This window comes from Parus major, chromosome 13, assembly GCF_001522545.3.
Source record: "Parus major isolate Abel chromosome 13, Parus_major1.1, whole genome shotgun sequence".
NCBI lineage: Eukaryota > Metazoa > Chordata > Aves > Passeriformes > Paridae > Parus > Parus major.
Genome location: NC_031782.1, coordinates 6,462,083 through 6,479,016, shown reverse-complemented (window position 1 = coordinate 6,479,016; position 16,934 = coordinate 6,462,083). Strand labels below are relative to the sequence as shown.

At 56.0% G+C, this 16,934-nt stretch overlaps 1 protein-coding gene across 1 annotated transcript; it reads right to left on the bottom strand.

Annotated features, from left to right (window-relative positions):
• Positions 1-3,695: 3,695 nt before the first annotated feature.
• On the bottom strand, positions 3,696-9,659 carry ARSI (arylsulfatase family member I). Its single transcript, XM_015641473.2, has 2 exons — positions 8,760-9,659; positions 3,696-7,676 (listed from the first exon to the last, which is right to left on the bottom strand). The coding sequence occupies exons 1-2, from the start codon at positions 9,077-9,079 to the stop codon at positions 6,272-6,274; spliced, it is 1,725 nt and encodes a 574-aa protein (XP_015496959.1). The 5' UTR covers positions 9,080-9,659; the 3' UTR covers positions 3,696-6,271.
• Positions 9,660-16,934: the final 7,275 nt, after the last annotated feature.

Sequence of the window (16,934 nt, the reverse complement as noted above, 5' to 3'; positions counted from 1 at the left end):
TGGAGAAACCATGGCAGGTCCCCAGGTCCCCACACTGTCCTGCCTGCAGACAGGGTCCCCAGAGGGGCTGGCCCCAATCACACTGCAGGGGAGGGCTGGCTGCACCCCACTCCCCCCTTTGCCCACTGCATCCCCCCAGGGGCCCTGGGGTTCCCGTGGAGCAGCTCCTGAGGGGCCCTCCCAGAGAGGGGTGAGCAGCCTGGCCTGAAGAACAACTAAAGGGGATCAAAAAGGCTGTGTCCTGGGGTGCTGTGTCCCTGTGGTACCCAAGCCAGGGCAGAAAGGAGGAGTTTCAAAGTGGGAAAAGGAGGAAGGTCTGGCCCCCCAGTCATTGGACTTTTTGTTGCTGAGTTGCCTCTCTGCTGTGCTGAACATAAGAAAGCAAAAAAAGCACAATAAAAGTGGAGTTGTGAGGTCCAAAACCTCAGGGAAGGGGTTTCCCTCTGAGTCCCCACCAGCCCTCACTGGGGATCCAACATAACCCCCTCTGTCTACACCACCCCTTGCACTTTCCTCCTGCCAACTTCCCCCAGAACAGCTTTCTACTAAGCTTTGTCCCGTTTCTGGATGGTTTTGCAGTAGCAGGACCCTCATCACAACAGGAGAAGGGATTCCCTGTGCCGGCTGGGAGGGCATTGCCTTTGGCAGCTGAGATGGATTGAGTTCCCTTTCAGGCTGCCATGGAAGGGTTAAAAGGAAAAGAAAAGGTTCTAACCAGACAAAAATAGGGAGAAATCTTTGAGAGGGGAGAGAGGAGGAGCAGAGAGGGAGAGAAGAAAGGAGGTGGAAGTGGAGGAGGACAGCAAGTGGCGGAGTGAGGAAGAGGAGGGGGAGGAGGAGAAAGGTCTAATGGCTTTTCCATTAATTGCACCATTACCCACCTTCATTCCCCAACTTGCATCCCTGCATCCAGCCTCCTGCTCCTGTCTGGTCCCATCCAGGGGACCCTGGTGGCAGAGCAGGGACTGATTCCCAGCCATGGATGGGCACAGTGGTGGGGCCACAGTCCCCAAGGGTTGGTGACCTCCAGACCCACCCTGGCCATGCCCTGGCAGGGGCAGAGCACACCAGGCACTCTCACTTGGGGTACAGGCAATGCACATTTGGTCCCCAAAACGCCTCCAGGCATCTGCACAACTCCTGCCCATGTTTCTCCCATAAAAAAGAAGGTTTCATTCCCCACCCCGGGGCTGTACCAGGAGGTGGGGGGCTGCCGTGGGGGCCGGTGCAGCCGGATGTTTGTGGGAGCGCTCTCCTCCTCCAGCGTTTTGCTGCCAGCCCCCAGCAGCCCCTTGGAACCCTAAGGAGGCAAGAGCAAGAGCCCCCCACTCCCAAGACCCCATGGATGCCCGTGGGCGGCTCTGTGCCCCTGCCTCACTCCCACCTCCCTCCCACCTGCGCTGATGTTCGTGTCCCCGTGAGCTCCGCAATGTGACCTGCCCCCTCCCCGTGCCCACCCCCACGCTGCCACACGTGCTCAACCCCACACGCGTGACTCTGTGTGCTCCTGGGGCCAGGAGGAGGGCTCTGTCCCTCCCTTCTTCCGGGGCCCCTGCTGCACCCCTGACACCCCAAACCCCTCCCCTGGGCAGGGGCTGATGGCAAAGCCCCCCACGAGGATCCTGCCTCCCTCCCCAGGGTTCTCCTGCCTGCCAGAAACACAGCTCTCCAGGAAAAGTTTCTCCCTCTCCGCTTTTCTCTCTATTCAGATTTTTTTTTTCCCTTTTCCTCGACATTTTTCCAGCTGAGGGTAAGGGGGTGTCAGACTTCTGCGTGCTGAACATGCTCTGCTCTGCTGATAATGTTTTCTCAAGCAGGAACTGCTGCATGGTCCCAATCCTGGGTTCCTGGGGACAATCCGAGGGGAGCAGGAGCTCTGGGTGGAACCTTCCACTTCTGGGCTGGAGGCTCCCCTGTAGAGGGGAATAGTCCCAGTCCTCTCCCAGAGGCCTCAGGGTATTCTTAGGATGTGTCTGTTCCCAGCCATCCCAATATTTTCTCCTGAGGGTCTTTGGGAGCCATGATGCTCTCCTGCTGCCGTGCTCAGGTCTGGCCACCTGATGGAGACCTTCATCCCCAGCGCTCCTCTCCATCACTAGGCTGCCTCTCCAAAAATGCCTCCTGCTCTCCACACCCTGCTCCAGCTCTGCCTGCAGAGCTTTGGTTTCTGTGTCCCAGCACGGGGCTGCTGCAGAGTGGGCACCTGAGGTCAGATACAGAACCCCAAACATGCTGGATGGGCAGCTCAGGAAGGATCTGGGGGCACCACGTGTCCTGGGGGAGCAGCAGCAGGTGGCCCTGATCCCAGGAGATGGGGCTTGCAGCAGTGCCTCACACACCAAACCAGCCAGGCTGTCAACTACATATTGCAGAGATCCCAAAATTACTGGGACAGTTTCACATGCAAGCTGGGGTCTGGGGGATGCTCGGTTGCTGTCCTCTGGGAAGCTGAATTTGGGGTTATTTTTAGATAAGATTATAAATACTGTGGTGAGGAGAGCTGATTTGCATTTAGGGCTGTGTTTGCAAACGTGCCCTGTCCCTGTGGGCCCAGCACTTGCTCCTGCAACCACAGGAAGCTGCTTTTGGCTGAGACAGGGCGTCCTCAGTGCCACCCTCTCCCAGCAGCAGCGTTCACAGGCAAAGAGCCTCCTGTGGACATGTCCATGATACTTGGGGACACTCAGCAGGTGCCATGTGGCTCCCTGGAACCGTCGTGTGCTGGGTCTGAGTGGGGGGAAGCTGCAAAACAACACATCCTCAGATCGCTGGCATGAGACAGGGCACTAGTGCCCCTGCTGCAGAACCTGATGCAGAACACCTTCCGAGGTGCTCAGGGTGCTCTGCACTCTCCCTGCGGGGCAGTTCGCTGGGATGCCCATCCCGTGTCCGGATCCTGGGCTTCTTCCCTCTCTCGAGTGGGAGTTGCCTGTGGGGCTGGAGAGGCTCTGACGTATCCCATTCCTATTCCATCCCCGTCCTATCCCACTCTCCTCCTCTTCCCAGCCCAGCCCAGCCCGGCCCGGCCCCAGCCCCACCCTCCTCTTACCCTCCTCCCCGTCTCTATCCCATCCCAACTCCATTCATTCCCAGCCCATCCCCTTCCCACTCTCTCCAGCCAGCAGGATGGAAACAGCCAGGGTGGAGACAGGCAGTCCATGCCGACAGAGAGGCAGCCCCCACCCCTCCATCCCTGATGGCCCCGGACGCATCCCCCTGCCCCATCCCTCCCAGGCCCCATCCTACGCCCAGCTCCTGCCGGGCTTTGGAGCTGCCTGGGGCTTGCCAGGTGCTTTGAAGGGAGGTTGGGAAGGAGGGGAGGCTCAGCCTGTCTGTGAAAACACATCTCCCGGGTGCAGGGAACTCCACCGCCTGAGCATCTCTCCAGCTGCATTAACACCTTGGCAGCCAGAGCTCACACACCATCCCAGGGGACTTCAACTCTCTGAAAACATGGGATTTTGGCACATAGCTGCGTTTTTCTCAGCACAGACCATTAATGAACACTGCTGTGATGAGGAGAACACGTGGCAGCAGCTGCATCTCCTTTCCCAGTCCAATGTTCAGACACAGCACAGCTGGAATCAGTGGTGAAGGACAACTGCTGTCCTTGGGCTGGAGGCTTTGCTCTCTCTGAGCACCCAGAGATGCTCCTGCCTACTTCTCCTCTTTGTTTTCAGGGACTAAGATTTTCCTTCAGTTGTTTATTCTTGCAAAGATTCAAAATCCAACTCTTTTTAATTAAAATACAGATGACAGCAGATCCACCACTGTGGCCAGGCTGACTGCAAACCCAGCATCAGCCCAGCAGATCCAAACCTGGAAAGAGGAAGTGAGACCAGGCGAACATTTTCATGGGGATGTTAGTAAAAGAGAAGGAAGAAAAATCGAGCATGTTTTCATGGAAATTTCCATTTTTGAAGGAAAAAAAAAATAAAAGAAGGGCTAAACTTGGATCCATTTATATAAATATGGAAATGAAAGCCATTTCCCGAGCCTTGTCATCACCCCATGTCCAGCCCTGCTCTCCCATTCCCTTCAGCACCAATTCTCTCTTAGCCAGTATTTATTCCCCAGCCCCTGCAGCATCACCCCCTGCTCTCCCCTGGCTTTGGCTCTGCCTGCAGCAGCCTCCTCTTCTTCAGCAAAGTGTTGCTTTATTTTCAGCAACTGGTTGGCTTTGCCAAATGGCAGCGGGTGCCACAGCACTGCTGGTGGTGCACATCCCCAGGGACCAGGCTGGCTGATTTGAGGTAGTTTGAGGATGTGGAGGATCCTCTTGGGGTTCACCTGCGCCCAGGTGCTGCCATGGGGACCAGCTCTCTTGGAGTAGCATGCTATGGAAGCAGGGATGGAGATGGGGCTGATGGATGAGCTGAGTCCCCTCCAAAACCTGTCCTTGGGATGTGGCTGCAGGGATGCAGGGAGCCAGCGGGGTGGGATGGCACGGTGATGGGCGTGCGCGGAGCAGCGGGGACTGGCGCACACACCGCCACACTCCAGCTTTTCAAACTCCTTCCCAGCTCTACAAGAAGAGGCCTCCTCTCTTCTGCCTAGCTGTCAGCTGGGTTTTTTTCCTTTGTTTCTATAGAAAATCCCAATACCCCCAAATAATCCAGCTAAGAGTAAGAAAAAAAAAAAAATACAAACATGTCATTGCATTTTCTTCCCATCCTCATCCCTCTCTCACACACAGGGCTTGAAAGCGCACTGAAAGGTATTCAGTGTGCGCGCTGCCAATTGTCACATCTTTCAATGACAGATTTTAAATGAATGTTATTTTGCAAGGGAGAAAGAGAGGGGGGGAAAAGAAAAAAAAAAAAAAAAAAAGAAAGCCCACACTGCTCATCCAAGAGCTGACAAGTCCTAACGGGCCTCATTTTCCAGAGACAAAAATAACTATTTTCAAAATTCACAGCAGGGCCTTCGCCTACACACGCTGCACCAAGAGAAACCTGTGGGGAGAAATGTAAAACACATTGTGTAAATGGAAATGCACCGTGCATCCAAAACGATTTTAAAGCTATTTACCCCCTTTCATCCTTGCCAGCTCTCCTGCGAGCGCACGTATGCGCGCTCGCACCCCGCCGAAGGCGCGGGGGCCCAGAGCTTTGCTGGCTTCCCTGGCCCCTGGCGATCGGATGGGCTGGCTCCCCACAGCAGCGGATGATGGGGAGGTGGTTTCCTCCCCACGCGTGCGCTGCTGGAAGAGCAGTGCCCATCTGCGGATGCGGCGCGGTGCTGGCAGGCGGGAGACGTCCCCATCATCCCCGTTCTCCACCGCGGCTTCAAAGTCCCGCAGCTACAAAACAGCAGATCAGCTTCTGCAGAGACCTTCTTGAGATCTTCCCTCTGCCCCAGGTTCAGCAATGGGATGTGGGGACAGGGACAGCTCCAGCACTGGGATGGGGCAGACAGGGGTGGTTGGCTGGTTGGATGTGTAGGATTCGTAGGGAGGAACGGGGGTGCCTAGAGGCTTGAACATGAGGGGGCTGGCCAGACAAATTTTGGGTGAAAGTCTCTGCTGGGTGGCTGACCCATGTGGAGTCCACCACCAGAACCTGGGGGAAAACCTGCCTCCCAAATGTGGGGTCAAGGAGAGGCACCTGTCCTCTGAGAACATCCAACCATGCCTCCATGGGCCACAGATCCTCATCAGGGCTGTTCCCGGCCCCCCAAACCAGTGGAGAGAGGAAGCCATAGCCCCACATGAGGTCATTGTAGCAGCATGACTTAGTCCAGCCATGTTGATCTCAGGTCTGACATCCATGGTCAGGAATCCACCCCTCAAGGGGAGACTCTCGAGTTCCCAAAGGAAGAACAAAGGTTGCAGCTGCTTGGCAGCTGGCTGAGAGCCAAGAGTAAATAGAGGGAAATGGTGAGGATTAACATGAAGGCAGAGCCCCCCAAGCTTCCTCCTGCCCTTGTGATGGCCAACACTTAAAGCTTATGATTGGTTGCAAAATCCTTGAGGAAAAGGTCTCTCTCTTTGGAAGCAGCTGTGCAGGGCCAGCCCAGCTCAGCACTGCCATTCACCACCACCAAGCACTGCAGCAGAGACCACATTGCCCTTCCTCATCCACTGGGAGCAACTCCCTGTGGCCACCACTCCAGCCAGGGAGGAGTGTTTTGGAGTGAACCCTGGAGCAAGGGAGAGCAAGAGAGCACTGGCCACCTCCCTTCCCCTCCTTCTCCCTGGCTCCCACCCCATGGCACTGCAGTCTAGAGCTCCACCCTGGCCAGGACGGGTGGATGCTGGGGGAGTGTCCTGTCAGATGCGGTTGGACATGAGCCTGGTGTTCAGCTTGCGGAAGAAGGAGCGCAGCTTGCAGATCTTGCACTTCTTCTTCTTCTTGTTCCTGCTCTTCAGGGGTTCCCGGCCGCCTTCCCACTCCTCCCCATCATCCTCACTGGCCCAAGGTCCCCAGGCACCGCCGTTGAAGTCTGGGTGAGCCCGGGGGTTCTCCGCAGGGTACCGCACCGGGATGGCCGTCCGGTTGTAGTGCACCAACCTCATCAGGAGGGTCCTGACCACGTCCGGGCGCTGATCTGAGAGGTCGTAGCGCTCGTAGGGGTCAGCGGTGATGTTGAAGAGCCACACAGACTTCCTCAGGCCATCGGTGAGACGCTCCAGGTTCCACCAGCTCCCAGGGAAGTTGGTCAGGGTCTGTGGGGGTATCCAGTCGCTGTACCCTGGGTCACCAGTGAGGAGCTTCCACTCCCCCACCCGGATGGAAGCTTGCACAGCTGTGTTCCAGATGCCGAAGCCGTCCTCCAAGGAGCCGTACTTGGCATGGTTGTACAAGGGGTCGATGTTGTGCAGGATTTCGGTGCGTGGAGACTCCTTGCCCTCACTGATAGCAGGCCAAACATCATAGCCATCCAAGCCTTGGACATTGCTCAGGTTGCCCCTGGCCAGGCTGACCAGAGTCGGGTACCAGTCTGTAATATGAACCAGTGCCCAGCTTGTCCGACGCTTGTGCTTGATCAAGGGACTGTGGACAAAACCAATGCCGCGAACTCCCCCTTCCCAGTAGGTCCCTTTGCGACCCCGTAGTGGCCAGTTACTTCCCCCGGAGAAGGTCTGCCCACCGTTGTCTGTGGAGAACACGATCACACTGTTGTCATAATAACCATACTTCTTGAGGGCCCAGGTGATGTTTTTCACCGCCTCGTCCATGCAGGTCACCATGGCCGCGTACTTGCGGCGGGCGACGTTGCCCATGGAGCGGTAGCGGTAGATGTACTCCTTGGGGGACTGCAGGGGCGTGTGCACCGCCTGGAAGGCCACGTAGATGAAGATGGGCTCCTTGGGGCTGTGGGATGCCAGGATCTTGCTGACACGCTGGGCATAGAGGAAGGTGGAATACTTCCCACTCTGGTCCCAAGCCACGTCCTCCCCTTCGTGCAGGTCGTAGCCGCAGACGCCCGGCCCGTCGCAGTTGTCGTAGGTGTAGTAATCCACGTTGCCTGTCAGAGAGCCCAGGAAGGTGTTGAAGCCCCGGCGAGTGGGCAGGCACTCCTTCTTGTAGAAGCCAAGGTGCCACTTGCCCACCATGTGTGTGGAGTAGCCGGCTTCCTGCAGCTTCTGTGGCAGGGTGACCTGGTCGAGGGGCAGGCAGTTGGGCTGCCGAGGGCGGATGATGGAGTGCTGCAGTCCTGTGTGGATCTGGTACCTGCCGGGAAGAAGAGCCAGAGGAAAGCATTGGTGATGAGGAGCAGCACTGGGTGAGGACATGATGGCTCTTTATGTGTTAGAGACCCAAAACAAAACAAAATACATATCTCCAAGTCATCCAACCCAACGCACTGAAGCAAGCTCCAGCCAGGGACAGGGAGCTCCTCATCCATCCTTATCTACTAAAAGCAGATGCAAATAATACAGGGTGAGGCTCAGCAGACATCTCTCAAAAATGCCACCAGCATTTGTCCCCACTGCTGCCAGCCTGGGGAGGTGGCTGGGCTGTGTCAGGGCTGGGCAGCACAAGCAAGTGGGTTCATAATACCCCACCTGAATGTCCCCCACCATCCCTGTCCTCCCCTGCTTTGCACACCACAAAGATGTCTGGGACTCCTCAAGAACCATCAGGAGAGAAGGGAGGACTTTATTTGAACCCTGGTGGGCTCCACCACCCCAGGCAGTAGGTGACCACATCCATAGGCACCTCCCTGGGGCTCACTCCTCACCAGGAGGTGGACTGGTGGGATCTGCCTCCTACCTACTCCTGCCAGTGAGTGCTGACCACACAGCACTGCTCCAGAGAAACCCCACCTATCCTAGAAGGCAGAATGGCCCAGGATAAGGGGACATCTGACTGTCCTGCTGTGGGAAAGGGCAATGGAGCAACATCCAGCCTGTGCTGGCCAGTGCAGCACTGAACATGCATGCAGGGAAAGCACGGACCAAGGGCCTCACAGCAAATCTCCACAGGCCAGTGTATCAGGGACTACCTGGGGACACAGCTGCTTGCCCAGCACCAAACACCTCCTGATTAGAGACCAGCCTCTCCCAGAGTGACATCCATTACCCAGCAGAATGCACATTTTTGCTCTTGCCATGTGCCACCTGTGTGGCATTTATCCTGTGTGGAAATCAACTGTTTACCCAGGAAGCTTTCTAGAGAAATCCAGATCCACTGGAGGATCTCCATCCTCTGCCAATACACCAGGGCATCGGTCTGGCAGCAAGCTGGGGTTAAGCCCCTCAGACCTACAGAAAGGACCAAAAAGGGACATGAGTAGGTTGTAAGCAGGCTTACCTGCCAGTTATCAGCTGGCTCCGGGACGGGGTGCAGATGGGCTGGATGTAGTAGTTCTCCAGCTTCACACCCTCCGCTGCCAGCCTGTCCAGCGTCGGTGTCTGGATATCCGAGCCGTGATAGCCGATGTCGTGGTAGCCCTGGTCATCGGTCAGAATGAAGATGATGTGGGGTGGCCTGGTGAAGGTGGGAGGCAGTGGTTTCTCCATGGGGTCTGTGGCCACATCGGCCACCAAACTGGGCTTCATCCAGTCCCAAGATAAATAGCCAAAGCTGAGCAGGCTGACGAGCGAGAAACCCGTGAGGGCATAGACGGCCATCCCGAAGCACCGTGCTGCCTGCCGAGGGAGTTACTGCCCCAGCATCGTCCCAGAGCCACGAAAACAGGAGGTTTCCCCCTCTCCCCCTCCTCCAGAAGGGCTCCCTGACCTAGGGGATGCTCCCCGCAGCGGGTTTTGCGGGAGCAGCTTCCATCAAGGCACACTCGCGTGCACACAAAGAGCTTAATCCGCCGAGGCTGGGATCGCCTTCAGTCCAAGGCAAATAACCCCCGCGCTGCTCCAGTCCCAAACATCTGCTCGGCAGGACGGGCTCCTCGCAGGGACCGGCGGCGGCCCGGAGCCGCTCACCAGCGTCCCGAGAGCTGGAAACGCTTCCCGGCTTCCCGGGGTTTTCTCCCCGCTGTTATTTCTTTATGAAGAGCTCCACAGAATCCTCGTCAGAGAAAGTTGCTGGCTTCTCGTCCGCTCCTGCGCCCGCCCGGCTCTCCAGACGGCCCGCTCGGGGTACGGCGATCCTCGCCTTTAAACTCCTGCGGAAGAGGGTGCTAAAGTTCCAGCCCAGGGTGCCGAGCTCTCCTCCTCACTCTCCGGGCAAGAGCCGCCCTCTCCTTTTCCCAACCTCCGCTCCAAGGCAGAGTCCCAACATCTGTCCAGGAGTTGGTCTAAGCCGCCAGGTTTATGGGAAGCTGCCGGCCCGGCCCCTCCCAGCTCGGTAGCTCCAGCAAAAAGCTGGGAAGCCCCAGAGCATGCAGGGTCCTAGGCGGGACATTCCCTGAGCCACCGGTGCTGCCCTCCCTGCTTGCACCGAGGGATGTGCCACATGGATCAGGATCCTTGCGGGATGCTCGGCTGAAGCCCCCGCAGCACCCAGCCCGGGAAGGCAGCGGGGAGGGCTGGATCTCTGGGAGGGATTGCTGGGGCCAGCTGCTCACACTGACAGAATCACCATCCAAATAAATCCTGAACATGGAAAAGCTGCAAAAACCTGCTTGAACACCCTCAGTGTTAATAAAATCACCCGGGGACTTGCAGAACACTACAGAGCAGTGGGTGCAGCTGCACTTATTTTCCAAATGGGGAAACTGAGGCAGCGAAGGGCCATTGTCACAGTCAGAGAGGGGGCGGGGTTTGGTGGGAACCAGAGAATTCTGCCAGTGTAGAGGTACTGACCCGAGCCTGAGGTGCTGGGACAAGGGGCCAGTGCCCTGATGCTTTGGGGTGCTTTGGTAGAGATGAGCAATGGCCCCATGCAATTCCTTCTGCAGGGGCAGCACTCATCAGGAAACCCTCCTGCCTGGTATGCATCTCGTCCCCCCACCTTCCCAGCAAAGGACATGGCCCAGAAAGGGGGATTTCGGCAGCACAAACCCACTCACATTCATCCACCCCTGTCAGAGCTGGGAGCTGAGTCCTGTGGCTGTTTGCAGTCCCTAAATTATGGGTGCACAAGGGGTTCCAGTACACCCAAAAGCCACAGCCCAGCCACCCCACCTGCCTTTACAACTGCAGGGCTGTGGTGGGGGCTCACTGGGGGCCTGGGAGGGCTCTGCCTTCAGAACTGGCTCAGAAGAGCAGAGGAGACAGGTGGCTCCAGGACCCCTACATGTCCCCTTCCCAGATCCCCTCCTCTGGATCCCCCCCCGGGCTCCTCCCACACCCCCTGTCCTTCCACTGACCCTTCAGTCCCCAAGTGTCCCCCCTGCCCCATGCTCCCTAGGACCCCGGGCACCATGGAGGGGTGGGGAAGAGGGATCACGAGGCTCCTCACTCCCAGGGACTCCCAAGAACAGCAAAGGGAGGTTGGGCTTCTCCCTCCTAGCTTTAGACACAGGGAGGATGGAGTCAAGGGACCAGGACCGAGGCAGTTTCAGCCAGGGCTCTGGGGCTTGCAGGAGCACAGGGAGGGGTGCAGGGGACAGGAGCAGGAGGCAGGGATGGATAACTGTGCTCTGTGCTTTTCCCTGCAGGCAGGAACCCCTGCTCACTCCACAGCTCGGAAGGGCTGGGCTAAGCCCTTCAGTGAGGCTTGATTAATCCCCAGGGGTTCATCTCTCATTTCTTCCACCCGCTCCTCCTCTCCCTTTCCCTCACTCCTTCCCACCACTTGCCTCCCTTTTCTTCCCCAAAGCCTTTAGTTTTGAACAATATCCTCCTCTTGGAAAAGCCTGGACTTGACTGAAGGGAAATAGAGGCGGGGGATCCCTGTCTCCTGTGTCCTGTGTTCTCCTGTACACATGGCTCTGTACACACCCCAAAACAGAGACAGAGTGATCACCAGGGGTTGTAATCAGAGCTCTTTCCAAATAATAAATAATGGTCCACTTGGGTGAGTATTACAGATGAGAGAGGAAATTGAAGATGTCAGGCCTGAGACATGGCAGAGAAACTGTGTTCAAGGCAACACAGATCAGTGATAAACTATGTCTTGCTTGGGGCCAGAGGATGAGAGGAGGGAGGTGCAGGAAGGGGCAGCAGAAGGGATGTGTGGCCACAGGAGTGGTCTGGAGCCCACCTACGAGGAGCAGGGCTGGATCCCAGCTCTGAGGAGCAAGAGCAGAGACAAGCACCTCCAGGGTGTGTGGATTTGCTGCTCCACAGCCGTGTGGTGGGGTCACATCCAGCTCACACCCTCAGGATGAGGAGGCACAGGCTGGGAGAGTCATCCTGGGTTTAAGCTGCTGTCGGTGGCCAAAGCTCAGAGGGTTGAAAGGAGGGAAGGAGATGGCAACAGGGATGTGGGCACATGCTGACACGGAGAGGGGACTCTTTGTGCCAGCCAGGGCAGCCAGCTCAGCTAAATCAGTGATGGGTCCACCCTGGCCCCAGGTCTGGGGAGGAAACAGCAGGGTTAACTCAGCTGAGAGAGCTTTTCCAAGAGCCAAAGGGTGAATAAATAGTGAATTTGTTGGCAGTGACCCTGCTCAGAAGGTTCAGGGACAGCTGGCTGAGTCTCAGCAGCACATGGACACCTTCTGGGTGCTCCTCCAAGAAAGGATAAAAGGGTGAAAAGCAGCAAGGGGTACAGTGAAAACACTCTAGATCCCAGGAAATGGGGTGCAATGGGGCCCTCCAACCAGCCCCACTGATATCATGGCAGGAGGCAGGAGCAGGGAGCAGCTAGCAGGGAGGAGGAGGAAGAAATGACAAGTCTGGAGCTTTGGGGTCAGGACGATTTAAGCTGTCTGCACAGCTGCTCTGAGAGTGATTAATGCATCACAAGGTCTAAGGATGGAAAAAGTACTCAGGGCCTGCAGGCAACCCCTCAGCCGCTCTTAATTCAAGGCAGTGACTTGTCCAGCCTCACTCAAAGATGTCTCCAGAGCCAGGAGCTTCCTTGGAGAGCTCCAGCATGTTGCACAATGGGGAGATTTCCCCTGGCAGCCGGCCCAGCCATGAATGCTGAGCCAGCCAGCAGACCCTGCCTGCTTTGGTCCTGCATCTGCCCTGGCAAGGACAGCCCTGCTCTTCCCTGTCGCTGCAGCTGCTGTGACAAAAGACACTGAATCTCCCTCCCAGCCTGGTCTGCAGTGGCATTACCAGCTCAGGGTGATGGGGAGGCCCATCAGGTGAGCTGGGTGCTGGATGTGGGGCTGGCAGCAGCTCTGTGGGCAGAGCATCACCCACCCACGCCCTGGCCCAGCCCTTCCAGGTGCCTGCAGACCCTGCCCAGCTGGAGCCAAGGTCCCCATGCTGAGGAATCACTCAGCAGCCAGGGTAAAGTCACCAGCCAAAGCCCAAAATGCTCCTTTTTGGTGCTTTTACACCCAGGAGCACGACCTGTGAGACATCAAACCCTGACCAGTGCCTGGACCAAGTCCCTCCATGTCCTTGCAGCTGGCACAGCTCCTCCCATTTGCACAGCTGGTTCTCTGACCAAATATTGAATTATTGCTTTTTCTTTTTTTTTTTAATTATTAATTTTATGTGGCCTGGGGCAAGAATGAAAATAAACACAGCCCTTCCTGCTTTTTTCTCCCCACCACCCCTCGGCTCTGGCCGCACTTGCGTTTTGGCTCCGAAAGTGCTCGCTGCAAATGGGGTTATACAAACAGGCTCCACATATTTCTCTGTGCCTGAGATCTGCCACGAGGGCCACACAGCAAAGTTTAAAACTAAGCCTCAAATCTTTCTCTTTTTTTTTTTTTACTTTTTTCTCCCCCTTTTCTTTATTTTTTAACCCTTCCCGGGGCCGTAGCTGTTTCAGCCCTCAATACTGCCTTTCTCTTGCCATCAATGGGGCATTATGGCAGGGGATTTATTGGAAGCAGAACTCCCAGGCTTTACAATGGGAGCTCTGTGCAAGGCAAATATTGCACAATCTGTTTGCACGCCGTCAGCTCACTGCCCTTCCCCTTCGACAGCCCCACTCACGCCTCAGCCTCCGGCCTGCTGAAACAGGACCTTAAAAATCAGAAAAATGAAAGGTTTTTAATAAGTCCCCTCTCTCCTGCTTCAGAGCAAGACATTTGACCTAACAGGGCATGAGGGAGCCTCGAAAAAACACCTCTTGTCGCTCTCGCCTCTTAGATGTTTAAGGGTTTCCACTCTCCCTGGCCAACGTGTGATGCATTTACTCTTTTATTGGCATGATGAAAGAGCCTAGGCAAGTCTGGAGAAGAAGGGAGCAGCCCCAGGAATGGGGAAAGGTTGTTTTGTCTAGAAGTGGGGGAAAAGGCTGACAGAAGGGGTTGGCCAGGTAATTTGTGATGAAGGAAAGAGGCTGGAGGCATTGCCAGTCCCAAGCCCAGGAGAGGATGGGGCTGGAGGTCAGCACCTCTCCATTGACTTTGGGAGCCTCCAGGTAGTTCTGGACATCATGCCCTCAAACTGGTGAATGGCTCTGTCCTGGACTTCTCCCTGCCACGAGCACTCTTTGCTCCCCAGTGCCTCATCCTCCAGGGATAGCCCCAAGGACCATCTTCCCTCCCTGGTGCATTTCAGGCAAGCAGCATTTCTGCCAGGCAGTGCCAGGACCTGCCTCCTCCCCACCAGCCCTCCATATTCTTTTGCCCACTCTAGGATCTCATTTTTCCCACACAGAGCCCAGCACCTCTCTGCCTCTGGCCACATGGACCCTGTGGATAGAAACCAAATTTTTAGTGACAACCACTGCGGCGAGACCGCGACCAGATTACAGGGGTAGGGTTTGGGTTGGGGGAACTCAGAGGTTTTTGAACACGGCATAATTCACTCTCTGGGAGCTGGAGCCAGAGGAGGAGAAAACAGCAAATCTGCATCAGTTCCTGGTTATGCAATCATTGCTGAAAGGACGAGGAGCGGTGCAGCAGCAGCCGTGGCACAGGATGCCAGAGCCACCAGGGTAGCACGTTGTGGAGCAGAGAGGAGAGCATCAGCTGTCCCTCTGACAGGGGCTCTGAATTTTTTTCAAAAGCCAAATGGTCTTTTTTTTTCAATTCCCTGCCTGTATTTCACACCATTTGAGCAGCTGAAAATAATCATCACCATCAAAATGCACTTGGAAGCCATAGCACAGTATTAGAGTCTTTTCTAATGTAAACCATAGCCTCTAACAACACATGCTGGGCTTGGCCAGGGTTTGTTCCCCATCAAAACACTGCTGCTCCCCTTCCTCCTCTCTGGGTCCTGCAGTACCAGAAAAATGAAATAGAAGCCCTGAATAAGAAAAGTTCCTCTTAGGGTAAGAAATTTTTCTTGGTTTTGGTCACTGTGATGATATATCTCAATGATTCTGCAAATCCTCCTGTGAAATTACTTCTACACCTTCCTGCTCATATTTGTTTTCTTCCTTCCCTTTCATTCAGGAGACTTCAGTCCATCAGCTTCCCTTCCTTCCCATAATATTCTTTCCCTTGCCTTTCTCCACCCTCTGGGAAACTGCAGCTCGCCGCCTTCTCCTCTCCTTTCTCTAACGACTTGCTTTGAAGAGCTGGAGAGGAGCCCATGGGTTTGGCACCGCTCCCTCTTTCCCATGCCTTATGGCAAGCTTTCCACGTCGCCTGGGTGCTCTCCCTCCTCGTCCTGCTCCCTCTTCTCAAGCCCAAAATCCAGAGCTCCCCTGAAGCGAGGTGCTCCCCCTTGGAGCTTTGTGGCAGAGCCCCAGGCTCACGTCGTGGCTTGGCAGTCTGGATGGAGAATTCCCTTTGCTGTGAGCCAGGGATGAGCTGAGATGTGGATCCCCACAGGTTTTGGAGAGGGTGACAGGAAGCAACCTAAGTCTGGCTTTGCAGGCTGGACAGGCTGAAGATGAGGAACCTGCCCAGGTGTGGCAGTGTCTGATAGAAGACAGAGAGCACATGGGCAGGGCCTGGTCATGCCAGGCTCCTGGGGTGGATTTGACTTTGTCCCCAATACATTCACCTTCCAGAAGGACTGGATTGCTAAAAAATGTATAAAAAAAAGAGTCAGCAGTTCCCTGGCCTCTGAGGGCTCTCTTTGAAGCAGAGGAGGTCCCAAGGCAGCGGAAGGAAGGATTTAAGCATTTAGCATAGCTGGTTTCTGGCAGCACTGCCATGTGACCCTGACACTGGCTTCCCCAGCTTATTGATTTTGGACTCCCCCACCTTCATTCCTGACACGATTTATCATGGGAGACACAGAAACTCCTCAATGCTCAAATTATGCAAGATGCTGGCATCACTTTCAGCCTCACCTGGGCTGGGAAAGAAAGAGTAATGGCAAATGTCTCCCCACCTCAAAGCCATTCCAGGCTGCAACCCAGCACCTTTGATGGAGCCTCTGAACAGGCTTCCCTCCTGGAGCAGCCAGGGTCATTGGGTCTGCAGGGACCCGGCAAACCTGGGTCCATGGGAGCAGCCCCAGCCCCTCCATGTCCTCCTAATACCCTGCCAGGGTCCTGGCTCTCCTCCCAAGCCACAGCAGAGCAAGGGACTGGCCGTCCTCTCCCCAGGGCTGGGCAGCCTCCTGGCTCCTGCCTGCCCTTAAATTCCATCTCCCCTTTCAGGTGCAGCCTTTTCAAAGGCAGCCTGTGGTGGCTTTGGGCTGGCAGGAGATGCGACGGCCGGTGGGCAGGGTGCCCACCCAGAGCTCTGCTTGCTGCCCCGAGCCAAGGCATGGAGGATGAGGAGGATGAAGCCCAGCACTCCCCAGCTTGGCTCAGGTGCCTGGCCCAGACAAGGAGCCCTTTCTCACCGCTGAGCTCACAGCAGGGCAGGGCAGGATGGCCTCAGCGCCCTGCTTGTTTATAACCTCGCTTCTGCACAAGGAAAACACACCTGCCCGTGCCAGCAGGGCTCGCACCTGTACCCCCTTCGGGCAAAAGGACGCCTGTTTATCCAGGACGTGTTTCCTCAGCACCCTGGGGGACCACGGCAGAGATGCTGCTGCTCCCCAGCACCAAGGCTTGTTTTCCATCCTGGCAGGAGATGAAGTTGGGAAGCTCAGGAGGGGCATTTCAAAGAGTTTTACATCAAGGCTGTCCAGAACCGCGCTGCTGGAGCAGGAAGAGGGCAGGGAGCATGTCTGGCCCTACCCTGCAGCTCCTGTCTGCCCACCCCATCCCTGCAGGCAGCAGCAAGCCCTGGCTACAGGCTTGGAAGCTCCTGCTCCCACCCTTTCAGAAAGACTCTGTGCTGTTGAGTGCTGCCTGGGGAGTGGTTCAGAACAGGCAAAAAGCCCAATTAGACACTGCATTGCTTAATACAAAAGGTATCAATAATCCAGCAGGAGATGAGAGTTCTTTCTCGGCCAGGATGCCAAGAGCACAAATTGCCTTCTTGTAAGAGAAAGGCTTAATTTCCATAGAACATGACAGATTAAAGTACAAGTGGGTGGGTCCACTCTATTATTCATCAGTCTTCAGTGCTAACAGAAGAGGGTGTGCTGCCTCCTTTGAAGTTTCTTCGAAGGCCCAGGGTGCCCACAGACATTTTAGCAGGGTGGAAAGCAAGATACG

What these genes read in the sequence shown, in the direction of transcription:
- ARSI (XM_015641473.2), bottom strand. Translation starts at nt 9,079, where the DNA reads ATGGCCGTCTATGCCCTCACGGGTTTCTCGCTCGTCAGCCTGCTCAGC. An exon ending in AGCCAGCTGATAACTGGCAG is followed by an intron (nt 7,677 to 8,759) that starts GTAAGCCTGCTT and finishes TCTTCCCGGCAG; the next exon opens with GTACCAGATCCACACAGGAC.